Source organism: Chenopodium album, chromosome 26, assembly GCF_948465745.1.
Source record: "Chenopodium album chromosome 26, dcCheAlbu1.1, whole genome shotgun sequence".
Classification (NCBI taxonomy): domain Eukaryota; kingdom Viridiplantae; phylum Streptophyta; class Magnoliopsida; order Caryophyllales; family Amaranthaceae; genus Chenopodium; species Chenopodium album.
In genome coordinates, this window is record NC_137859.1 from 4,304,238 (window position 1) to 4,330,576 (window position 26,339).

At 35.0% G+C, this 26,339-nt stretch overlaps 2 protein-coding genes and 1 pseudogene across 4 annotated transcripts; 2 read left to right on the plus strand and 1 right to left on the minus strand.

Moving 5' to 3' along the window:
- The first annotated feature begins 334 nt into the window (after positions 1 to 334).
- Positions 335 to 9,973, plus strand: LOC145616430 (kinesin-like protein KIN-12E). The gene is made up of 22 exons (XM_081671144.1): positions 335 to 647; positions 1,120 to 1,275; positions 1,398 to 1,481; positions 1,863 to 1,982; positions 2,389 to 2,502; positions 2,749 to 2,841; positions 3,285 to 3,374; positions 3,495 to 3,565; positions 3,722 to 3,796; positions 3,890 to 3,977; positions 4,063 to 4,121; positions 4,411 to 4,474; positions 4,627 to 4,692; positions 5,009 to 5,167; positions 5,254 to 5,358; positions 6,069 to 6,304; positions 6,551 to 6,620; positions 6,712 to 6,768; positions 6,855 to 6,917; positions 7,253 to 7,312; positions 7,436 to 7,515; positions 7,794 to 9,973. The coding sequence occupies exons 1-22, from the start codon at positions 393 to 395 to the stop codon at positions 9,883 to 9,885; spliced, it is 4,257 nt and encodes a 1,418-aa protein (XP_081527270.1). The 5' UTR covers positions 335 to 392; the 3' UTR covers positions 9,886 to 9,973.
- A 255-nt stretch (positions 9,974 to 10,228) lies between these two features.
- On the minus strand, positions 10,229 to 13,751 carry LOC145616311 (uncharacterized; annotated as a pseudogene). Of its 2 annotated transcripts, XR_014107628.1 has the most exons (2): positions 13,401 to 13,538; positions 10,229 to 13,264 (listed from the first exon to the last, which is right to left on the minus strand). The product of XR_014107628.1 is annotated as an uncharacterized LOC145616311, transcript variant X2 (transcript). The 2 variants fall into 2 exon arrangements; XR_014107627.1 differs by having other exon boundaries at positions 10,229 to 13,751.
- Positions 13,752 to 14,436: 685 nt separating this feature from the next.
- On the plus strand, positions 14,437 to 20,162 carry LOC145616312 (outer envelope protein 61-like). Its single transcript, XM_081671011.1, has 11 exons — positions 14,437 to 14,768; positions 15,378 to 15,608; positions 16,249 to 16,305; positions 16,385 to 16,513; positions 16,685 to 16,762; positions 16,876 to 16,946; positions 17,194 to 17,243; positions 17,343 to 17,541; positions 18,249 to 18,807; positions 18,929 to 19,072; positions 19,581 to 20,162. Exons 1-11 carry the CDS (start codon positions 14,673 to 14,675, stop codon positions 19,725 to 19,727), a joined length of 1,761 nt encoding a protein of 586 aa, XP_081527137.1. The 5' UTR covers positions 14,437 to 14,672; the 3' UTR covers positions 19,728 to 20,162.
- The last annotated feature ends 6,177 nt before the right edge of the window (positions 20,163 to 26,339 follow it).

Below are 26,339 nucleotides of genomic sequence, written 5' to 3' on the forward strand. Positions count from 1 at the left end.
TAAATACATAAGCTCGACAATACTTAATTTGCCTTTTCAAAAACTACGACACGACAAGTAGCTAGTGGGTTGGGTCAAGTGTACCACAAGACATTCGTGGTTGGCACGAAGCACAGCTTAGAGCCATTCTTAAGTCTAGGCAACATTGAGTCATTGATGCAATATATTTCGAATAAAAAAAGACCGAGGGCAAAATAGTCATGGAAATAACTTTCAAATTGGCTCCGCTCCACAGTCCCCAATTCAAAATTTTCAAAAACAAAACCCCTCTATTTGACCGTTAGATTCAGATCCTCCATTCCTTTTCATTCAAAATTGTCAGCCATTTTTGCTTTCTTCCACAATCTTCCACTCTCTCTCCTCACTCAGAAACCCTAATTACGCCATTACTGATGTTCAAGATTCCCTTCTTCTCCGAAACACCGAGTTCAGTGAAGACTCGGACTGGATTCCATGACCCGCCCGAGTCAGCTCGGGCTACTCCGAGCATCGCCAAATCAATGTCTCGCGATAACTTGTTGCAGTCTTCAACTGTTCGAAATTTCAATGATAGAGAAGAATTTCGCGATTCTGCTAATAATGCGTTAGTAGTTCGAAGCTTTGATTTGCCCGAAGATCCTTCTTTCTGGAAAGATCACAATGTTCAGGTTTGATTTCAATTCATATTATTCAAATTGATTTTTAGTTTTTTTTTGTTGTGTTTTTCGAAAATCTAGGGTTTTTCGAAAATCTAGGGTTTTTTATTTTTAGTTGAAGTTGTGATAGTGAATTTGTGGAATGAATGCGAGAAATTATGATTGAATTAGGGTTTGAACTTTGAATTAATGGTGCAAACTGCAAAGTGAGCTCAATTAAAAGAAAAATTAAAGTGAATCGATGAATTGATTTAGTCTTTGTTACTTGATGATTTATTACTTTTCAAATTTAGTTGAGCATAATTTTTACTTGGAATTATCATGGTCTGCTTTTGCATAATAAAAATTGAAGCAGTTAATATGCTTCGGATTTAAGTTTTCGAGTTTGCGAATTGCAGATGATGATTGAGTTTTATGCAAAGTGTGCTGTCTTTCCTAAGATTGACTAACATTAAATTGTTGATGTTGCAACTTGAATGAGCAGGTTATTATTAGACTTCGCCCTCTCAACAATTCTGAGATATCAGTGCAAGGCCAAAATAGGTGTGTCAGGCAAGAAAGTTCTCAGAGTATTACGTGGACCGGACATCCTGAATCACGATTTACATTCGATGTTGTTGCAGATGAAAATGTTACACAGGTCTTATACCTCTTTCATATTGTATAGTACTGTAATTATTCAACCTTCACCTGCTCATGTTTAATGACCCTAGCTGTACGAGTGTACGATTGCTGATGAATTCCGTTCATGTGATTGAGCAGGAAAAGCTTTTTAAAGTGGCTGGAGTGCCTATGGTTGAAAATTGTGTGGCAGGATACAATAGCTGTATGTTTGCTTATGGACAAGTAAGCCATCATGCCTGACGATGCCTATTGTGTTTACATACAATTCGTCTTATTTTTCATCTATCGTGTATTGATTTATGCATGTAAGAGGCTTGTGGCTTGCGCTTAATGTTATATTACTTTAATGTCCAATAGAATATGAAAATATGTATTTCATTAAGCTACCAGTTTTAGAGTTTGAAATGATTATTATGTATTTTTTTTTAATGCTAAGGCTTTTTATTTGTGAAGGCCAAAAATAAAAAAGGCAAGTGCACTCCTATGTAGTTTTGTCTTCTGGGAAACAGAGTTATTTGTGTTTTTGTTCTCGACTGAAGTTGCAATGTTCTGCTCTACTTATTCTTTTTAAAGGCTCTGTAATGTTGTATGTCCTTTTGGCAGACTGGAAGTGGGAAAACACACACAATGTTGGGAGATATTGAAGGTGGTACTCGACGACATAGTGTTGATTGTGGAATGACACCTAGAGTGTTTGAGCATCTCTTTTCTAGGATCCAAAAGGTATTTTCTTCTCATAAAGATATTGTGAGCAAATTGTGGTTTGAGTATTTATTACTTAATTTCTTCCAGTATAGATTCTTCTGTTTGAGTTGCAATGGCTGTGACAATTTAGCACTGATTTTGAATTAGATAAAGTCAAAAGTTATGTGTATCTGTTTTAAATTATAGATTACTTGCAACAATTAAAAAAACATTGCTGTTTAATTCTTTCTCAGACTTAGGATTAGTGTACATCTAGATGCCTATATATGCTTGCTTCACTCTTTATATAGATTAGTGACATTAGTCCATGTAGTTGCTAGATAAATCTGATTATAGTATATACTACTTCAAATTCCATTTGTGATGTTGTTTCTTTACTTTTAGTGGAATGTAATGCATAAACAATAATATTGTAATATCACAGGAAAAAGAGGCTCGAAGAGAAGAAAAGTACCGTTTTACTTGTAAATGCTCATTCTTGGAGATCTACAACGAACTAATCCTTGATCTTTTAAACCCTTCCTCAACGAACTTACAGGTAAGGATCATGTGAATTGCAAGCTATGAAATCTCTCCCTTTTTTTTTTTTTTTTTTTTTTTTTTTTTGTGTATAGAGCCCATAATGAGCATTGTAGCAGTGAGGTCATAAGCTTGTTTCTCTTTGTTGTGCTTATCAGTAGGACGGTAGGATCGAGTCTCTGGGTTGATGATTATTAAAGTATAAATTGTCATATTTTTTTTGTCCAGTGGCTTCCTTTCAAAGCTTATGCTCCTCATTTTTCAGATTAGAGAAGACATGAAGAAAGGCATTCATGTTGAAAACCTAACTGAGTTAGAGGTCACAAGTGCTCGAGATGTTATGCAACAGCTTCTTCAGGTATTGATCTACCTAACTAAACACATACTCAACCTACAGAAGACCTTGATTAGACTGTACAAGCATAATTAAGTTTGCATGGTGAGAGATAATCTTTCGTTCTTTGCAATAGTCTAAAACTTAAGGAGCCAGTCTCAAGTATTCTCAACCCTTGACATGATTTTTGACCTCTTAAAAAATGCCTCTTTACTAGGGGCCTCCTGAATGAGTTACAATAATAAACTTTACAAATATTTTGTGACAAGGTTGCAAATTAACTAGGAGTCTCTAGAATGACTAGGAATAATACGTATCAACTAGTAAAATTATGTGATGATTCCACTTGTCATCTTCAAAACTACTATATGAACTTTTGACTGGTAAATATGACAATCTTAATCGGTGCCTGTTTCTTATGAATTCTATATAAAAGTGCCTAATGCAGGAATGTTAATGGTTGTCAGGGTGCTGCAAACAGAAAGGTGGCTGCCACTAACATGAATCGTGCAAGTAGTCGTTCTCACAGTGTATTCACCTGTGTTATTGAGAGTACTGTAAGTATTTTCCCTTTAAGTCTAGGATGTGTAAAAAAAAAAAAAAAAACAGCTCTTTTATAAGTGCAGAATTTTCAAATTTTGAATTTAAGTGCTTAATGAATGGTGGTGAAACTGCAGTGGGAATCCCAAGGTGTAACACATCATCGCTTCGCTCGACTTAATCTTGTAGATTTAGCAGGCTCTGAAAGGTAAAATCATAATTTGCTACTCATTGCTAGTACTAGACTAATACAAAAGAAAGAAAATAGAAAGAGAGAAATTATTGTTCTAGGATCTAATCTTCTCGCTGAGTGTTGTACTGCTATCTATTTCAAGTCTTAGCCTCACCAATATGATCATTACAGGCAAAAGAGTTCTGGTGCAGAAGGTGATCGCCTTAAAGAAGCCACAAATATCAATAAGTCACTGTCAACTTTAGGGTCTGTTTTTCCTTCTTTCAATTAAACTATACAGCAGTAGCTCACAGTAAAGTATTTATCTCTTGATTGTCCTTACTTTTTATAATGCTTCAGACTCGTGATAATGAACCTCGTGAGCATATCCAATGGAAAATCTCATCATGTGCCATATCGAGATTCAAAATTAACCTTTTTACTTCAGGTATTTTGTAATACATTTGTTTGCTCCTTAAGCTGCCGAGGAATCCTTTTTGCAAGTCTGACTTGAGCTGTACTTTGGAATTCAGGACTCACTTGGAGGGAATGCGAAAACCACTATAATTGCTAATATAAGTCCATCCAGCTGGTTAGTGCTTCCTGCATCCCTTTTCTTTTTAACCATCACTTTCATCTATAGTGTATTGGAAATCTGAACCAGGAAAAATATTTAGTTTCTAGATCCCACACATGGTAGTGTTTTTTAGCAATCTCGTATTTTTCTCTTCTATTTTGAGGTGAAGGCGGAGTTTATAATATTTCTTAAGCAGATACAGATTATTTCCTGTTTTTCTTTATCCCGAGTTCCAAAATATAGAAGGTAGATTTTTTTGTGTTTTGAACTGTATTCCTTAATATAACTTTTCGTCTTCTTGCAGCTGCTCACTGGAGACTCTTAGCACCCTGAAGTTCGCTCAGCGTGCTAAATTTATAAAGAACAATGTATGTTATCAGGAAGTGTGATTCTACTTTATGTTTGGCTAAGTTGGTTTTCTTTAGATATGTGCCTTTAAGTACCATTCTCTAAAAATTATTAACTGGTAAGTTTCATGTTCATTAAATATAGTATTATATCCATTTGTTCAATCTATCAGGCCATTGTAAACGAAGATGCTTCTGGTGATGTCCTTGCCATGAGAATGCAAATTCAGCAATTGAAGGTACCTCTATTTTATATCTTCCCAAGAACTAATACAATAGAGAATTTATTCTTAGAGAAGCATAAGATTATATGAACAGACACATATTTTATAGGTTGTGCAAAAATGCAAAAGTCTTGTTGCCAAACAATCTCAATTCTCACTTGAATTTGTACTAATCTTTTTATTTTGTGTACGTTAGTATAATTTCTGTCTTTATGTTTAAAATATTTTTCAGAAGAATATTGTTAAGTTGTTGTTGGATTAGTATTGGATATCATAAAGAAGTTAAATTGTATGAACCTTGTCTGTACTCATCTGATTTATCATGGTGCAGAAAGAAGTGTCACATCTGCGTAGTTTACAAAATGGAGGAGCTGGAAATCAGGATAATGATGCCATGGCATTGGGTTTTCTAGGATCACCTGGGGCTTTCAAGTGGGAAGGTCTTAATGGTTCTGTAACTCCCCTGACCTCTAATAAAAGACTGTCCCAGGTTTGTGCTTTTGTTGCTTCAATATGCTGTACACTGCACATTTTTGCGTCAAGTTTCCTCTTACCAAGTTTGATGGTATTCTTCAGAAGAAAGAAATTGAGGTTGCTCTTGTTGGGGCATTTAGGAGGGAAAAGGATAAAGACATGGCATTGCAAGCACTCACTGCTGAAAACCAGGCAGCTATGCAGCTGGTATGTAGCAAAAGAACCCTATATGCTATATTGCCAATTAACTGTTCCTTGTATGTTGAAAACACTAGGCTATTTTTATTTGTGCTTTATACATTGTAGCATATTCATCTATTCAGCCCCTCTAAGTAGTGTAATACTGTGCTGGCATGCTATCCATTCTGTCTCTGTTGCCTGCCAATCGAGTGCATGGATTTCTATTCTAGCAAATATTTGCTAGAGCAGGTAGGAGAAAGAGTCAGATGGGTTTACCCTTGGATTACACAGAAGCGATTTACTGTAGACCCATGACCTTTCTGGCAACTTAATCTTACTAATTCCCAGCAAACATAATGTGCAGAACCATCTAGTGAGACCTCTGTTATCTAATTATGTCCATTAGGGAATTTCAAGTTTGTGAAATATGAACATTATTTATTGTGTAATATTGTGCTGGCATAGTGGCATGCTATCCATGCTGTCTCAGTTGCCTGTCAATCGATTGAATTGATTTCTTGTCACTCTCAGTGCCCCAGTCCCAATTCTGTGCAAATAATCTTTAGTGATTAGCTACTGTGCTAAATCCAAGTGCTTTAAACATCAGCATAAAACTTTTAATATGATATCTTCTATGTTTTCACAAAAGTGTGATTTAACTTGTCAATTCCATACCTCATGATGTTGGTAATTACCTCATGATGTTACCTCATCATTGAACTTTGAACTTTGATTAGGCAAAACAAAGACAAGATGAAATACAAGGCCTGAAAATGAGGCTCAGGTTCAGAGAAGCAGGGATTAAAAGATTAGAAGCTGTTGCCTCTGGTAAGATCTCTGCAGAGACCCACTTGTTAAAGGAAAAAGAGGAACACTTGAAAGAGATCGAGGTCTTGCGTGCTCAAGTTAATAAGAATCAGGAGGTGACAAGATTTGCGATGGAAAATCTGCGTTTGAAAGAAGAAATTAGAAGGTATGTCCTTCCAGCCATCATGTGCTTGTGATGTCATATTGTCATCAAGCTCTTGAACTTTTAACGGCCCTTTCCCCACCCCAGACTTCTACAATGAATTTAGCAGATACTAAACCGTATGCGTAATGTGGGTAGCCACAGAAGAGTATTAAGTCAAAAAAGAGATAATTGCAATCCTGTTTATATGTTTCAAGAAATCACTACATATACTTTAGGCTGACAGCTAATATGTGTGTTGCTCGACAGATTACAGTCTTTCTGTGAGGAAGGTGAAAGAGAAAGAATGATCGAACAGATTAATACCTTGCAGAACAAGGTCTTTAATTAATTGATCACTCTCATTTCATTCTCTATCCTTCTTGAAAATGACTAGCAGGCTTGACTACAATTTTTTAAACAATGTGCAGTTACTTGAAGCACTTGATTGGAAGCTTATGCATGAATCAGAACCATCCAATGCTCAGGTGCCTTATATGATTTTTATTTAGTTTTTTTCATCATGTTAAGTTTACTTCACTTGCGACTTACAAAGCGTGACATGCATTAGCAGAAAAGGAGTCCTTGTTTGCTGACAGACAGTCCAAGCGATTTGGACCAGCTCAACTCTAACAAGGTAGGATGTCATACTCATGTGATCTGTTCCATTAGGCAATTTTTAACTATTACTTTTGTGTTTTAAATCATCTCATGTTCAAAATTTGGAGTAATGTATCTGAATGTTTGCTTTATAACCACTTTTTATTAGTATTTTGCATCTACAATGTTCAATTTCTTCTTAACAGTAGTCTTCAGCAATAACATGATGGGATATAATATAACCTTGTAATAGAGGTTTTTGGTATTTTCATAAACAAATGGAAAAAAAGATTTAAAATGTATATACAATTGATGATCTGAATTCAAACTAATTTTATAAACCTCATCCCTGTTGCTGGTCTATTGATTCAGGAATCTGCATCACCTTGGCAATCATCAATCAAAGAGGAAAACGAATTTCTGCGAGTGCAGGTCACTGGAGTGCCTTTTATATCATTTTTTTCACTGTAGTTTGATTCCAGATTTTTCTGACTTCATTGCTCTAAAAGCTTTTCGCTTCTTCATTGGCTGATGGTCAACTTCTTTTTTTCATAGGCTATTCAAAACCAAGCAGAAATAGATTCTCTTCGTAAGAAACTCAACTCCTTTGTGGAGGCGAAGGAAAAATTGGAAAGGTGATTGTCTATAATCTTCTTTGGTCTTATTGATATTATATGCCTGAAGATCAAACTCACTAATACCTTTTAATAATTGCCACAACTTAGAAATGGAATGGAATCAGCCCCTTCCTTTCTGCCAAAGGTGACTGGTTTTTGGAAGAATACAAAGTATTAAATAGTTCGTTATAGGCTATTCAAAACCAAGCAGAAATAGAATTCTGACGAGTGCATTTTGCAGAATTCAATTATGTTTTTGTCACATGAGAGGCTAACCAAAATTTCACATCTTGCAGGCACATCAAGGATTTGGAGGCAGAGTTGCATGAAGTTAGATCTTCCCTAAACACAAAAGAAGAAAGCCACCAAATGCAAGTTGATGCTACTTCGACTACAACGAATGATATGAACAACAATGACCAGCAGGAGCTCAAAGCCATGGTTGATGTCATCGCAGCAGCAAGTCAAAGAGAAGCTGAAGCACATGAAATGGCTATTATACTAGCTAAGGAGAATGATGAACTACGAGCTAAGATCAAGGTTTTACTCGAGGACAATAGTAAGTTGATAGATTTGTATGAAAGGGCAGCTGCAGAGACCAATGAAGTCAATAATTTAGATGCTCAAGGTGATGCTGATGAAGGCCAAAATACTGGATCTGGTGCTATTTCTCATATAAAAGACGCCGAAATTAAAAGGCTGGAGGATTTAGAGCATCAACTTGCAGAAATGCACGATGAAAATGAGAAACTGATGAGTTTGTATGAGAAAGCAATGCAAGAGAGAGATGATATTAAAAGATTGCTTTCATCTGCTGTGCACAACAATACTGCAGAGAGAGGAGAATTCGAGTTCCCAGAAAAGCTTGTTGAGGTTGATGGAGGAAAATTTGCAGAAGAGTCTTCTGAATGTTTTACTGAAAGCAGCAGTGGCATGAAAGACCAGCAAATTCTGTCTGCTGACACAGTGGTCTTAGAGGAAGCTGACACGTCTAAATGGAATGTGCAGAATATATGTGGCCAGTGTCCACCCACTCCACTTACAACTGAAATTCAGATGGATGCGGGGTTGGATGAAATCAATATTCATGAACAGCGTCCTATCATGGAGGGAAATTCTTTTGGAACATGTGTTCAGGGCCAGTATGAGACTAATGAGAGTAATGTCTTGAAATGTCCTGGTGATTCTCAGGATGATCTAGATACTAGGGTGCATTTCAGAACTTATTCCGAGACAATAACAGAAGAGGAACTTGTCCTTGTAAAGAAGGAGCTGGAGAAGGCCCGAGAAAGGCTTTCAAATTCGGCCCATGCTGTCAGTGAATTTGAAACCATTGAGAAAGAAGTACTTCTAGTTGATGCAGTCTCTAGGGAGATTGATGTGTTAAAGGTTCTCTTGCAGTTCAAGCAACAGGAGATTGGATCCCTAATTCCTCTCTCATCAGAGACGCAGGATAGGAGTGCCCTTGTATTTAAAAAGCTTGCAGCACTTAAAGTTTCTGTATCAAGTATATCTTCATCTATTGCTTACTTCGAACAAAGAGAAGATAGAGCAAAGGCAAGAGTGCATGACTCAATGTCATCCTTGGGCCAACAAAAGGAAAATCTAGTCTGTCTTCAGGTTCAAAGCGATGAAATCAATGCAAAAAGAAGAGAGATCCAAGAAACTGAAGTGGAACTAAGAAACAACCTGTGGCGCCTCAAATCTAAACTTGAGGAGGAAAACCAAAGACAAGAAAGTCAAAGAGTTCTCTTGGCCATTGATAACATTGAGAGATCCGAAGCTCCAGCTCTGATCTGCAGCAAGGCAACTGATTTGCTCAAATCTGAGGAAGAAAAAACCAAATTGCATAACGAAATCAAGCAGACCCAGGAAAAACTTGGTGTTATCAAGAAGCAGGTTGATGATTTGAACAAGAAGGGCCAAAAGCTGGATAGTGAAATCCAAGTTAGAAATTTAGAGATGCAGAAGACTACGAAATTGGTGCAAGAAATGGAACTTGCCCTTCAAAATGTCACTAATGAAAAGGAGTTACTTTTGGAGATGAAAGAGAATGGGAAGCCTGAGATTGATGGCATGATAGTTGAATACCAGCAGTGTATCTTTGAAGATAATTTCAGAGAAGAAGAGCTAATGATACTTGAAGAAGATATGTACACATTGTCATTAAAATTAGCTATATTTGAAAGCGAAAGAGAAGTTGCAGTTAAGAGAGCAACCCAACTCTTGTACAGAGAGCAATACCAAACAGGCCTTCCGTCGGAAAAAATGCGACAAGAACTTGAAGATATTCAGAAATCAATTCTAGAAGCTAATACATTACTCTTAGCCGAAAAGCCAGCTGACTGTCAAGTTGTTTTGTCAGCCAGTCTCCATAGGAATTCATGACCTCCAAAATACTGAAGCAGCTTAAATTTTGCTTTACCATGCTTGCTGTATGTACTATGTTAAAAGTCCAAGATTCATGTTGTACTGAAACTCGCAATTCAGAAAGTAAATGACGAATGCAATGATTAATCCATCATTCAAATCTTCAATAGTTGGCGTATTTAACAATTTATGCTTCACAATTCACATACCAATGCTTTATAACTTCAGTTAAATTGATTATCAATGTATTAATTCATTACTTTATAGTAACAATCTCAGATTCACAATGTATTTAAGAATCTCAGATTGTCAAGCTTACCATTGAAGAAACCAGATGGTGTCATAAATGAAACTATCACAATTCACAAAACACACATTTTTCTCATTCACATTGAAAACTTACATATAGAACTTCTGGCCTCAAAAACATTCAAATATTAGCTCTTGTAACAAAAAATGAACTCGTATTCAACAAAATGAGAGAATTGATCATTACTCCGTACAATGAAGTAGTTGAAAAGACAAAATGCAATTTTTCCACCTCTTACAAAAATGATGACACTACAAAAGCAGAAAATTCTACACCTTCCGAGCAAGGGTCCTCTGCTTGGTTGCATGCTGAACTACTTTTTCCTCTACAGGTAGTCCTTTCCTTCGCCTCACAGCATCAATAAGCTTTCTGGCTGTATTCTGAACAACACTAGAACCGTCTCCAAACTCTTCAATCTCTTCCTCTGTCTTAGGAACAAAAAAAGGATCCTCCATAAGCTGTTCCCAGTGACTAAGAACAAGAAGTGCACTTGATGACCCAGAAGTCCATTTCCTAAGCTCATCAGCAAACCCAAAGCTTTCAGCAACTGGCAAATAAGCATGCACAGTGAACAAAGGGGAACTTTCTTGCATTTCTTCCTTCACTACTCGGGCTCTCCTACGAGCAAGCACACCATACATGGAACCCAGATAATCAACTGGGGTGTTTAGTTCACAAAAGTACATAGCTTCAACAAGACGAGGTTTTCTCTGAAGTACAGCAGCTCTGCAAGCCTCTTTTACTGCAGTCATCACCTGACCAGTAAACATTCCATACTGCTCCATTAGTTGTTGAGAATTTTCAGGATCACTTGATTGAATAGCTGTTGATGAAATGTAAGCCTCAACAACAAATGCCAAACCCCACATAGGCTCATCACACAAAGGACCAGCTGAAGTTGCAATTTGAAATCCAGACACCACACTACTTGCCAGACTAGCAGCTTCAGCATAAAGCGCAGAATTTGCCTCCACGGCACTATCGGAATTTCTAGTATCATCTACAAAACCTAGTTTTGCAGACACATGGGAGAATCCAGGCACAATTATGGCATCTTCAGTACTTTTTCCTATAGAATCTGGGGTAAAAAGCAAATTAGGGCCAACTTGCCCAGGACCCAAAGCCCAGATCCTCTCAAGAAGCTGATCCCACAAAACTTTACACTTTTGAATCTTATCAGTTTCATTTTCCGGAATAGCAGAAACAATATCGCTCTCCACAGCATCCCTTATGCGTTTCCTAAATGCTTCGAGAGGTTCATCATCTTCAGCAACAGAGCCTATCTGTGACTCCAACTTCTTATAAGTCTGACCAAGTTTACCACTAATGATTTCCCCAAGCGTGTCAGAATTTTCATTAAGCAGCTTCGTTAGAGCATTTGGAAGCTTCATGACTTGCACTCTAACAGTGCATCTTCCGTTAGAAGTTGTCTTTTCAACATAATCTGTGTTTCCAGACAAGATTTTAAGATTATCTAATGGATTAGGCCCTTCACCCTCAATAGTCTCTTTGTAGGAGACAAGTGGTGGAGACACTTCCAGGCTCACCTTGGCAAATCTTTCCTTCAAATCCTTAATACATCTCTCAAGATGAACCTCTCCAGCAGCAGCAAGCACATGTTCTCCCCTAGACGAGACTGAAACTTCCACAAACGGATCGGCGCGATTCAGGAGCCTCAAGCCCTTCATGAGTGCACCCATATCTGCTGGATCAGAGGGCTCAATGGCAACTTTAAGCATAGGTGAAACCTGAAACATCAAGCTTGAGAAAGGCCAACAATTCTTTGTCGATGAAAGTGTTGCACTTTTTAAGATATGATGCCCCAGTCCTCGTATAGCTACCACATTCCCTGCTGTGGCAGATGCAACAGGTGTAAGACCCTGACCCATCATCAGATACAATGACTGCAATTCTGCTTCCTGCAAATGCTTCTGTGTTGCTTCTCCTTTCAGTGGATCATACAAAGCTGAAAGAACATAGATTTTCTGCCCAGCAATAAGGGTTCCACTAAAAATTCTAGCAAATGCAAGAAAACATTCATCTGATTCTGTGTTGTTCCCATTTTCATCAGTGAAATCATTCAAAATGTCCCCATCTGGACCCTTATGAGGAATCATCTTCGTAGGGACAGCAAACATCTTAGCAACAAAAGCAACAGTAGGTGCTTCAGAACTAGCAGCACAAGTTTCAACACACTTCCTCACATATTCAGCCTCTGAGAACACCTCAGATTTAGCTACTTCATCCACAACTTCTCTCTTTGGAAGCAAACGTGAAACTCGGTATGCCTGAGCAGTAACTGGATCCGGCATACATCTTATAACCATGGACAATATGGCCTCTGAGAGCGGAAGCCAACGACTCATAATAGCTTGAAGAACAATCTTAGGATCCTTATTATTCTTTTCACGGTCTGGCACTACTAACTTAAACCTCTTCATCACCTTCTCAATTATCCCCTTATCACCATCAGGCTCAAGAACCCCTTGATAAAACTGCCACAACGGTTTCAGTACACACTGGACAAACATAGGTTGAGCTGTACTCCCTTCACCCAACCCTTTCCTCCCCACTATCTTCCCTGTTTTAGGATGACAATACCAAGGACCCCATAAAGCCTTCTTCATCGCCGCCGTTTTTAACTTAAACTGTTCGGCATAAAACTCGGCAAACTCCCCTACAGTAAACCCCCATCCATCCAAAGCACAAACAAAAGCCACATTTCCCTTTTGAGGTTGAAACATGTCTTCTTCATCATCCTCAATCAATTCATGAATTTCATCAACACCCATTTCACTAGATGAGCCAGTAAGTATAGAATCTACATCTGACAAATATTTCTCTGATTTATATGCACTCACTATACTATTTACTTCATGAACTATAGTCAATAACCTATTATAAGCTTCCATTGGAGTTAACTTCAATTCACAAATTAACCTATCAATCTTATTCAAAACCAAACAAGGTGTTAGCTTCTCAACCCAAGCTTGCCTTAAAACAGCATGAGTTTGAATATGAACACCTTCAACAGCATCAACCAAAACTAACGCACCATCACTCAATCGAGCGGCGGTCGAAACTTCACTACAAAAATCCATATGACCAGGAGAATCAATCAAATTAATAGAATGATTATTGTATTTAAGAGCAATTGAAGAACTTTTCATGGTGATTGCTCTACGTTGTTCTTCATCTAAATAATCCATGAATTTCATCTTACCTGCTTGTTTAGGATGCAAAACTCCTCCAGCAGAAGACGCAATTAGATGATCAGCAAGAGTAGTCTTTCCATGGTCGACATGTGCAAGGATGCAGATGTTCCTCACTTGTTCTTGAGCAAACCCTAATTCCATTTTTTCCGATGAACAATTTGAGAAATTGGGGATTTAGAAGAGACAAATATTTTGATGCCGGAAGTAAAGAAATGGTGGGTCAGTTGAAATCGGAAAAGTTTTGGGGGGTTTTGCAATAATAGAAAGAACAACTGCAAAATGTCACGGCACCGATTTTAATCGATGCTTTGGCCACGGCAATCCCTAATCCTTGGTGCCCACGGCTACTACTTTAGTCATAAAGTCGGTTTTTTCCCCAGTTCGTGCAATGTACGTGTTTGTAATGAATGAAATTATACCGAGTTAAGTTAACTTTTACATCAATAAAAAAAAAATTTAAAAAGGTTAAATGAGATTGAGGCTAATTATAATACAAGTGTCGATTACATGGAGCATTACATACTCGTTTTTCAACAAACAAGTTCCCTATAATCTGCATCCAGTCATAATATGTGGTTTTGGGCTAATAGCGCAATGTCTCAAGCTTCAATGCATTCGTCTAATACTACGAGTGTCACATTTCATTCAGACATTAAAGCTTGAGACATTGCTCTATTGGCCTAAAAATCACAAATTATGATTAGGATGCAAATTGTTGAGAACTTATTGCTAATGAACGATTATGCAAACAGATTCGACTTTATCAACCCAACAACACACCGAATTTACACCTCTAGTATTACAAATTATATCAATATAGTATCAACACTAGTTTACAAGCCGTGTATCTATACAACTACGTGTCTACGTATATAAGTTATGCGGTAGTCATGTGAGTACGTGACTATTAATCCGGGACAATAGATATGAGATCAAGGGTACACTTGTGAATTGTACTTTTTCGACTATGCTCCCTATGACCCTATGACCGTGTTTCTCTGTAAGAGTCCTAGTCCTAAATCAAGTTTGGTAGGCGTCTTGGCGACCCACCTTATTTATTTGGAACAAAATTTAAATTATAATAAATTCTAATTCTTCACCTCTTTCCTCCATTGAACTTCACAATTATCACCAAATTCCCCCAACTGTTTAATTCTCTCTCCCCAATTTTCATCCATCGCAATTAATTTAACCCTAGATTCTACGAATTTCTGCTTCGATTTGATCTCAATTGTAACTTATTGATTTGGAAACCCTAATTAATCGAAGGATTTTGCGAGATGTTTAACGGAATGATGGATCCTGAGTTGTTTCGGATTGCTCAAGAACAGATGAGTCGCATGTCTCCTGATGAGATGGCTAAGATCCAACAGCAGGTTCTCCTTTTATTTAATTTCACCTTTCTTTCTTTGTTGTTGTAGATTTTGTTGATTGTTCTTAATTATGTTTTGTGAATTTTAATTTTTCGATGATCATGGAATTTTTTTTTGGCTTTTAAGATGTAATTTTTGCTTCAATTTGAAATTAGCATATGTAATTATTGCTTCAACTTGAAATTAGCAGTGTTGCTGATTCCTCAATTATTGTTTTTTGCCTATAAAGTTTCAATTTGGGGGTTTAATTGAGGGTGTTCTACTGATTGTGAATTTGTTAATAAACTAAATATTAGTTGAGATTCTATCTTTTGCAATTGATCCTTAATTCGTATTGTACTAATGTGGAACTGAGGATTTGAGCTCTGCAATGAGAAGCAAATATTAGTCTAAATTAAGTGAATAGGTGAGTGATGATTAGTTGTTGTAATAATTGGAGAAAACGGTTTCGAAGTGCTACTGGTTTTCGACTTTCTATAGAATTAGGTGATTGACGATTAGTGTTGGGAGGCGATTCCGAGTTGGATGTAATCTAGGCTATAAAATTAAAGCATGTCTCATTTAGATCATTGTGTGGTGCTGATTTAGTGATATGTGTTTATGGTGTTTTAGATGATGTCTAATCCGGAGTTGCTTAAGATGGCTTCGGAGGGTATGAAGAATATGAGGCCAGAGGACCTAACGATGGCTGCAGAGCAAATGAAGAATGTACGTCCTGAAGAAATGGCTCAGATTGGTGAGAAGATGGCTAATTCATCCCCGGAAGAAATTGCATCAATGCGTGCACGTGCTGATGCTCAGTTAAACTACGAGTTAAATGCAGCTGAAATACTAAAGAAACAGGTAAGTTGATGCCAATCATGTCATGCATGTTGTTAATATGGACCATTCTTGAAAATGATGTGGGAAAAAAAAAAAAAAAAGTATTTTTGCGTGGCCAGTGTAAACTTGTTGTAGATTGTGGCTTCGTACGTACTCATGCAAATTGAAATTATTAGTTTGTCAAATTAAGATCTTGATTTAGCACCTAGTTAATACATAAAGATAACTGTTACATGGACATGGTTTTCTTCAGCTGCTCTGTTAGTTGAAACTGCTTACTACTCCATAATTCCCTTGTCTTGCTTAATAAAATTACTTTGCATACAAACTTGCATCTTTGTCAATGTAATAGTCACAAGCTAAAATAACTCACTTGCCTGGCCTGTTTAATGCGTTATTTATCTGATGCTTTACAATCTTCTTCTAGCATAAGGAATTTCATATGACCAATCAAGTCATGTTATACTCCTACATCAATTTTTGGAGCTTTTCAGTAAATTGAGCTTTCTTTTTCATTTTTTATAAGGAAAGATAGAGCTTTCTTGTTCATTAATTAAACACTTTATTAAATTAGTGATTTTTTTCAAAAAATAAAAATGAAAAATTTAAATTATGTAACTACCTAGTTTGCTTGTGCTGATAACCTTTACAATCTTTCCAGGGAAATGACCTTCACAAACAGGGAAAATATAATGATGCTGCACAGAAATACTTGCGGGTGAGTATTATATTTGTTTTCTTTATTGTTTAGATAGATTTTGTTAGTGAACATCATCAGCTGGCATCTTTATCTGCAGGCAAAGAACAACCTACAAGGGGCTCCAGTTGCCAGAAGTAGAGCATTGCAAAAAGCATGCTCACTTAATCTGATGTCATGTTATTTGAAAACAAGGCAATTTCATGAGTGTGTCAAAGAAGGCAGTGAGGTTTGTTTTAAAACCATTATTGTTATGACCAGACCCCCATATTACTCAATTTTGCAATGTAGGAAGGATATTACCAGCTATGTGCACCTCTTTTCCCCTCCCCATTATTTTTAGCTAGACTAGGATAGAGAGATGATGAATTTTGCTGTTTTTTTTGTTTTTCTTTTTCAGGTTCTGGCCTATGATGAAAAGAATGTAAAGGCCTTGTACCGCAGGGGTCAAGCATACAAAGAATTAGGTCAATTAGAGGTAAATATTTTTTTTGGTGTATATATCGTCTATAGCCATGAGTTGTTGTATAAGGGTTTCAACGTACTCCATGTGTGTAGTCATTTATATATATATATATTTTTTTTTTCTAGGTTGCTGCTTCTGACCTGACTAGGGCACTTGAAGTTACCCCTGGTGATGACACCATTGCTGAAGTTTTAAGGTATATTGGGTTTTTTTTTTTTTTTTTCTATTATGATGTTGATTTTAACTAAGCATTATTTGTTTATTATGTTTGTCAGTGCAAACTGTTTCAAGTGTGATGCTTTGTCAAGATCTAGAAAATTTATAGCTAATTTCCTAGCTTTTGTTAGGTTTTCTGTCATCATGCAAACTGATAAAATTTTTTAATAAATTTAACCATTGAGCAAGAAGCATGCCTGAAATGAGGTTTTTCTCCTTGTTTACAGGGAGGTCAAAGAAAGTCTAGGAAAAGAAGGTGTCACACGAACTTCTACAGGTATAATATTTCATGAGTAGTTAGTGTAACAAAATATGTTGCTTTTGGTGTCATTTAGCCTTTTAAAGTTGAATCATTTATATCGATGGGTCTTTACAGGATTGGTAATTGAAGAAATTACTGAAGAAGTTGAGGCTATGACAGTTGCAAATGGTAAGAGAGCTTCTCAAGATTGTTCAGTTACTCACCCTGAGGAAAGCAGTGGGCGTTCTAAATATGAGTCAGAAACTGTTAGTAAGAGACCAACAACAGAATCAGAATGTTTGCAGGCAATGAAAGATGATCCCGATACAATCAGGCAAGTTTCATAAATTTTTCTTTTTCTTTTTTTTTTTTTTGGGGGGGGGGGGGGTGGTGGTTAGAAACTTAGAACTGCCACGAAACAAACATCTCTTTTCTCTGTCAGTACTTAAAGTAGTTGCCGAAAATGAGTTTTTCAACTCATATATCGTGCTATAGTATTCGTAATGAAGATTGTACAAGTTTATATACATATTTTTTTTTTTTAGATTTTATGAGGCAAATTTATATACATAAATATAGTACTCATAGTAAAAGGGATAAACTCAATATTGATGAAGGTAAAATATAAAAAAAAAAAAAAAATACTATGTATATATACTACATGTATATACAAAGTACATTAAAATAAGCAAAATCAAATGGAAGTATTGTTTTAGTATTACTTATAGATATCTTTTACTCTGTATTTTTTGAAGCAACATAATATAGAATTCACTATGCTAAGCAGGTTTAGAATTGCAAATCTATTGTTGGCAATCGATACTTTTCCTTGGTCATGACCTGAATTAAATTTCAAACAATTATGCTCTTGCATTTCATAATGATTTATAATTGTGGTCTCTGATGGAGAAATAATATAATTTGAAGTTATAATTTTCAATGTCCCGCTACTGTATTGCTTGAATGTGAAAGGACCGGATAAAGACTTCCAATGTTACAGATAATAAAGTGGTTTGTCTATGTTCTCTTGCTTGTCTGCAGATCCTTCCAGAATTTCATTTCCGAAACTGATCCTGAGGTTCTAGCCAGAATGAATATGGGAAACAATGGAGAGGTTCCTGCTGACATGCTGAAGACAGCATCAAATATGATTGGCCGAATGTCTCCTGAGGAACTCCAAAATATGATGAAAATGGCCTCCTCATTTAAGGGTGATAATTCACCCTTTAATGGTAACTTTGGACCGGGCTCAGTTCCTCCAAGTTTGTCACCCGAAATGCTGAAAACAGCAAGTGATATGATGGGTAAAATGTCACCGGAGGAAGTTCAAAGGATGTTTGAGATGGCTTCTTCTTTGAAGCAGGATTCAGTTCCCAGCTCATCAGGTTCATCAAGTGGCAGATCGAGTTCAGAGTCTGGCTCAAAGTTCACTGCAACTCGGGATGTTCCTGTTGATAGAAATAATGGTATTAGTGAGAGGAACAGTATATCTGGCTCGTATTCTAATCCTGGAAGTACTTTCCAATCAAGTATGCCTGCATCAATGAGTGATATGCAAGAACAGATGAGAAATCAAATGAAGGATCCTGCCATGCGACAAGTGAGCTAGCTGCTAATTCTGTCTATTTTGAATTTAAAAGTGCATTGCTGATTTACAATTTTGAGATGTGCTATGCCTCAATATTGCTGATGAATTCCGTTTTTGTTTTGGCACCTATTAGATGTTCTCATCGATGATGAAAAACATGAGCCCCGATATGATGGCCAGCATGAGTGAGCAATTTGGACTCAAGCTTTCTAAAGAAGATGCTGCAAAAGCTCAAGAAGCCATGTCGTCATTGTCCCCTGAAGACCTAGATAAAATGGTACTTTCTGTTTCTATGGACTCTGTCTTAAGCTACTCTTAACCACTCGCCTAAGTATAACATTATCTCATAGAGGTCTCGTCATGCTATCAACTTCAAAATGCACACCAAGATTTTGTTGCTTAAATTTGAAGATTTGCTATCAATTCAATTATTTGGAAAGAATAGTTGGCTGATCTATATAGCTGTAGAATCTCGCTTGTAGTCTCATTTACTCATGAACAAATGGAACTATAATTTTACTACCCTCGTTTGCTTCAAAAATTACCTGAATGTTTAACTCAATTAGTCACCCTGCCTGCTTTTTTCTTGGAGGAATCTTGGTCTATAGTTCAGAATTTGGATTGGGGACTTATTTTTGCTCAACCTTTTCATTTTGTGGTTGGATAATTGTTTTTTACTCGCATTATTTACTACCATAATACTTATTATGTTTCATGCTCAAGTTCAATCTGATATCACTGCCTGATTTTTCTCTATTGACATTTCTACCTTCTATCATTTTTAGATGCGGTGGGCTGATAGAATTCAAAGAGGAGTAGAAGGTGCAAAGAAGACAAAGAACTGGCTACTGGGAAGACCGGGAATGATTATAGCTGTATGCATGCTAATTCTGGCTGTCATCCTTCACTTTTTTGGCTTCATTGGTAGGTGATTTTTCAGTACAGTTAGCTAAATCTCCTGATATAACCGCTTGTACTTGCCGAAATCAGAAAATCCAGGGCCAAACCTATGGTGTTCAAGGGGTGTGTAAATCTTTAAGAAAAGATGGTTAACTTATGTAATGTTAGCTAATGTGAGGAATTCTTTTATTTGTTGGAACCCCTGATACTTTCTTTTAAGAAGTTTTGGGGTATAAATTTTTCGATGGGTCTAAAAAAACCGGCCCCTAGCCTATCCAGCCTTCGTGTTACTGTAGACTGCACTACTGTTGTAGTGTTCTGTTTCACAATTTTCCGATCTTCTAGAGTTCTAGTTTGTCTGCACATTTTTCTTTTTACCCCAACTCAAAGTTGTAGTTAGTTGATAATATATTGCCATTGACTTGACTTGTCTATGAAAATTATGTAATAAAATTTATCTTTGTATACTTGGCTGTCCTAGTTTCTTGTTACGGTTTGTATACATTAAAACAACGAAGTCATCAATCTAACAAAATTTTTTTGGTTGAGTTATTTACTTAGAATCGAGCTGATAATATTTGTACTCTATATGCTCATATTACTAATTAACTACTCTCTCACCATTCACTACCTCATCTCAAAACCACGATCAACCTGCGGAAGAAAAAATTGCTATAGAATCAATAGTCATTAAAAATAAGTATTTCATACTACGAAGTATATTTATTACTCGTAATATATGTAGTCAAAGTTGAAAGGTTTTTTTTTTTTTTTTTTTTTTTTTTTTGGGTTAAGGAAAAGAGGAGATTAGGAATACATTCTCACAAGAGGAAACCTTATATATCGAAAACAATAATAATGTCGCGTTATTATAAGAAACAATATTAAGATAATCAAACACTAAATGACCAATGTTAGCTATTTAATCTAATGGTAGATTTGCTTCTTAATGGATGTGACCATTATTTCAATTGTTGAAATCTTGAAAAAGAGAGTGAATATCTATGAATATGTAATTTATCTACAAAGCTTGCACTAATTGCTAATCAAAAGATTGTCTCTTTCAATACTACCGAAATTCTAAATTTGAAAGTACTTGTAATACGAAGTAATAAAGTATGTTCAAGCTAAGACATATACTAGTGTTATACTTGTATTATACCTCGTATATTCTAATCCAAGGCCGTGTTTATTACTCAAGTCAAGGGTCACAAACTCACAATGACTTAAAAGTATTGTCCTTGTAACACGTCATTTTTATTTTATTTTTTATGATAAAATATTTGTAAGTAAATAATTATACAAGTAGCTTAGTTTCATGCTTGTTTTGTCCATAAGTAAGCCCATACAATGATATAAATTAATATATTATATTATATGACCTCTGATGATATATTAGAGTCATTGTGATCCTTGACTCTTTGAGTAATATTACTTCCATTAGTTCCAATTTAAGCAAATTAAATTTTCATTTGTTTGCAAAAACTTACTTCCTTTTCATTGAACATAGAAGCTTACTTTAGTTTAGTCACTCCCTTTAGGGTTTTTTTTTAATGACTCTATACGTTATTTGTTTGATGCATAATGATATATTACTATGCATTATTGTCATTGACATAGTGGAAATGATTTTTTGCACTATGTTACATAACATACTAATGTATTTTTCCCTTATGATCATGCACATAAATTTATCATAGTTTATTCTCTTACAACCGGTGTAATTAAATTTAAATCTCATCTATCAATATTCTTCTAAAGAAAAATATATGTAATCATTTTATTAAGGAGTTTTCTAATGTACGTGTGCCTCCAAAGACTTAAAGGTTCTTCTTTAAAAACACAAGCGGATTTTATGCATTAATCAAAATCTGTCAAAGTCAAAAAGATTTTGGGAGAAAACGTTCATACAAATATGTTCTGAATTAAAGATAGTTTCCCACCGAGTAACACAATTAGCAATCACAGTACCCTCACCTTACATGACTACATTTAAAAGTACTAAAAGCATTTCTAGCACTAAGCACCTCCTCATAGAACAAGAACACAGGTGCAGCTCCTTCTCATTCACACTAAATTGTTGTTACAAGCTTCAAAGCATCACACTCGAGTTTACCATTCACATATTTACTCTCGTTTTAAATTGAGTTATTCATTTAATTTGACAATAAAGTCGATACATCGTATTTTTCTATGGCCCTAAAGGCACCCACTAGACAATCGATTAATAAATTAAATTCTTGTATCTTAGTTACAATGGTCCATCCAACTTTTGGTATCACTAGCTAATTTGCAAAGTACAAGTAATATTCATTGATAAGGAGCACCTTTGGCTTTATAGGCCGGCCAAATGCGACTTGCAAACGCAATCAAATTAGAATTTTGGCATTTCAAAGCATATACTTCCCCACTTACTATATGCAGCCATCTTGAAAATTACCTTACTGACCTGGATTTGATTGTGACTTTTTTTAAAAAAATTATTATTACTTGTATTAATAATTAAGAATATTTTTAGTGGTAGTTGACATTATTTTGTAAGTATTATCCATAGAAATTTAAATATTTGCTTGGCCTCAGCATTCTTGTAAATTACTACTTTAAGTATATTAATTTTATTTGTAATTGCTCTTTCCGCTCCTCGTAGAAAAATGATTAGGTCTTATGCTTTTCTAATTTATAAAAAGTTTGCTCAAACATATTTTATACTAATCAGCTTTGCTTATTTTTAATAAGATTGTGACATGTATCAATTTTTCCATTATCATTTTTATTTCGACTGGTTGAGATTGCTAGGGTGACATTAATATTCCTTGATGTATGAAATTATATGCTTATTTATAAGACCTATAACTTATAAGAACATTGCCTATTATTAATATTATTCACTAATTTCTTTTTAGTCAACTCTAATCCGACTATAATTCATATCAGTGACCCCGTGTCCAAGAAAATTTGAGTTTCTATTTAGGGTCGAAAGGAGTATCTAAGTATGGAGAGTACGAGAATATATATGTTTTCTTGGTACTCCATAATTCCATATGCATGTCAATATGCATGTCATGTTATGTACTAATTAGAAGAATTATTAACCCTAATACAAATTAATTAAGGAGGAAATTTGAAGCTTTTTTATTTTTGGAAAGGATATTTGCACAAGGTTAGGGGGACGAAAAATACTCAAAAGAATATACGTACTTGTATTATTGTATATGAATAATTCTAGGTATATTAATAGAAAATCAGAATAAATTTCAATTTGCTTTATTATATTCATCTAATTATGATTACATTATAATAATAGTAAGAGAAAAGCCAAAGAGCTTTCCAAAACTATATTGACTAGTTACTTAAAGGAGTGAATTTCAATAGTAGTCCAAAATTTTTAAACTTGAAAAACAAGGTATATACCAAGTACATTGTACGGAGTCTACTGATTTATAATCTGATCTAAAGTTAGACTTGTAGAAATATTTGTCATGTTGGTAATAGTCTTGATTATTATTCAATATTTCTCATATAATTTAAGTATTTTTAGTCTTAGCGTAACTTGATTTATATGTAAATTTGTATGTAATTCGAGTATTCGTATATATTATCTCTTCTTTTATTAATTGGTCAAAATAAACAAGGTACTTCGTTCCTTCGTATTAAGTTATTTCTTGATTGACACTCTATTGAAAAAGATAGAAATATAATTGTCTATATAATTATTGAACAATTATTAATGTATAGAAGTACAAATTATATCCTAACTACTTGATACATTATTGGAATACTGTTGATATATTTATCTATTAATATATACTGCGTATATAATTTATCATAGTCGGCAATCGGCATGCATTATATTATCCAATAAAATCATAATTCAATCTATGAATGAATTGTATATATTCTGTATAATGTATATGTATATATAAGCTTGTATGTGTTGTTATGTTGTCAACATCTAGATTTCTGGCGATGATCTCATCTCATAACAAAGCTTTTACGCGATGTAGATGAACCCCCTCAATGATTAGGAGCTACTATTATTTATTAGTATTACTAATTATATATTATACTCTAATCAAAGATTAGTACGCCGTATATCAATTTAATTTGTACACACACGTTGCAGGTTTGCATAGGTAGGTGTTTCGTGTTTGTGTCATGTATATTTACTACCTGAAATGGTAACGGGTTTTTTAATTTTTGTAAAATATAACATATTGGCGTATGATAAAAGTTGTGATAAACTGATAATTAAAAATGTATAATGATTAATTGCTTATGTAGGCATTGGGTAATTGCTTTAATTTTATTACATGTACAAGAAGGTACAATCATTTATCTACTAGCATATATTAGTTGTGTACGCATCATTATTTAATTTTATTTTACTTTTTTGTATGAAAGAGCCTCAAGAGCATTACAAAATATTTATACTCGGTAGTGAGAACTTGTGACCTATATACAAGCAAGCTAAGTTTAAAGACCTAACCAATACGACAATACCAATACAACAAGACCTTATTATTAGTTACTCCCATGGTACATGTAATGCAAAATTATACAATACTCCGTAATATATTAGTACATTGTATTATGATAAAATAAATAAAAACAAATAATTCGTATTACCAATATAATATTTGAACCTAGTATTCATACTATTCAATAATTTTATGCTTCTCTCATTATCACGACTCACAAAGTATTTGCTTTGAAAGCTCATTACAGAAATTCCCAAAGTGTAAAAAAAATACAGTCCATTCAAATATTTTTTTTCAAGAAAAAAATTGATTTGTTATTTTCAGCAATTTAAATACCACTCGGATAGCTCTCAAACTAGCTACTTTCAGTATTAAATTTGGCGGTTAATTATTTAATTTAGGATTAACTTCTTTTTATTTTCGTGGCTGAATTTGTACTCTAGATAAGTGGACGCTGTGTTAGTGTGTACTTCCGCCATTCAAGTAATTAACAACTACGACTACGAATGCCAAATTAAAGAAAAAGAAAGATAGCATTAGTTTGAGTGGTGTCTTTTAATTAATCCTGTTGTCATATAACATTACTCCTTCTGTTTAAAAAAAATAAAAAATAAAAAATAAAACTTTGATTCTCTATAATGCATGCTTAATGACTTTCTTTTGAGAGGCTTAACGTGTTATTTAATATTTTATGTCATGGTCGAGTTAATTTTAAACAATACGAATATAATTAAGGCTAGGTTTAATTTTTTTATCGATCTTAAATATGAGGTCATGAGATAAGTTAAATCTATATTTGGCACACTTCATTCCAAGTTTTTAATAAATCCATGTACAAGAATTATTATCGATTAGGTTCAACTTTAAGTTTCTTTCATAATATAATCTCGGCTAGTTTGTAAAAATGGCATTAGGTCGTGCTTGGTTTGTAAAACTCAGCACAAACCACAACACACATTCACAATAGCTTGACACACCAAAATAAGTTCAATTGGCTTATGATTCTAAACAAAATTATACTTGTATAATGACACAATTCCGGTGACACGTGAGCTTTGCTCGTACTTGAGCCACCCTTTTGAAAATATAATCATTAGACGTCACTCACTATCGAGTGGGCTTAGCCGAACCACCAAACCGGACCTAATCCAACCAAAGCTTATGGACCCGACTTGACCCACATTCATCTCTACTTAGGGCCTGTTTTCTTACGTTGAAATTCAGTTCAGTTCAGTTCGGTTTGGTTCAATTCAGCTGAGTTCAGTTCAGTTCAGTTCAGTTCAGCTCAATTCAGTTCAGTTCAGCTCCTAATTTCCTTCTCTTATAAAATATTCAGTTCAGTTCAGTTCAATTCAGCTGAGTTCAGTTCAGTTCAGCTCAGTTCAGTTCAGCTGAGTTCAGTCAATGAGAACAGACCCGTATATTGATATTTTCTTTCAATAATTTTGTAAAAAAAATTTGATGGACAAGAAGTAAAATGACAGGTGGCAGATGTCAAAGGAACAATAGATAGGTAAAATGAAATGAGGGAGATGGATGATTAGACCTGTCCCTGAAAACATGAGTAGGACTGACCACCACCACACGAATCAAGCCAAAATCCAATCTAGTCAACCCAAACATCTTACCAACAGACCTTCCAGATATGTACCACTTCTCTTTACTTACGTGGATCCATCTATGTTACTACTACTACTTGCACCTTCGATCATTTTCTTCTTCTTACTGTTATACATTAATACCCCACTCTTTCTATTCCACCAACCTCTTCATACTTCCTCATCATTTCCTTGATGCTTCTCAAATCAATGTTTGATAATTTAGGTCTTGTTTGGCATCATTTTTGGTTTTCAGTTTTCTGTTTTTTTGAAAACCAAAAACAGGAAACAAGAAAAAGGTGTTTCCACTTTTTTGTTGTCAGTTTTCAAAATTATCATGATTTTAATAAGTCTATATATTTTTTAATTCATTGTGTGACATATATAATATACTTCTAAAAAACAAAAAACCAAAAAACAGAAAACCACAACGATGCCAAACGAACCCTTAGTAATTAATAGTTCTTGTAACCTAATCCTACTAAGAATTCCAATTAACTCAATGGTGTATTGTAATTCAAACAACACATCATACTATTTTTGACATGGTTTATACTTTTACAAATTA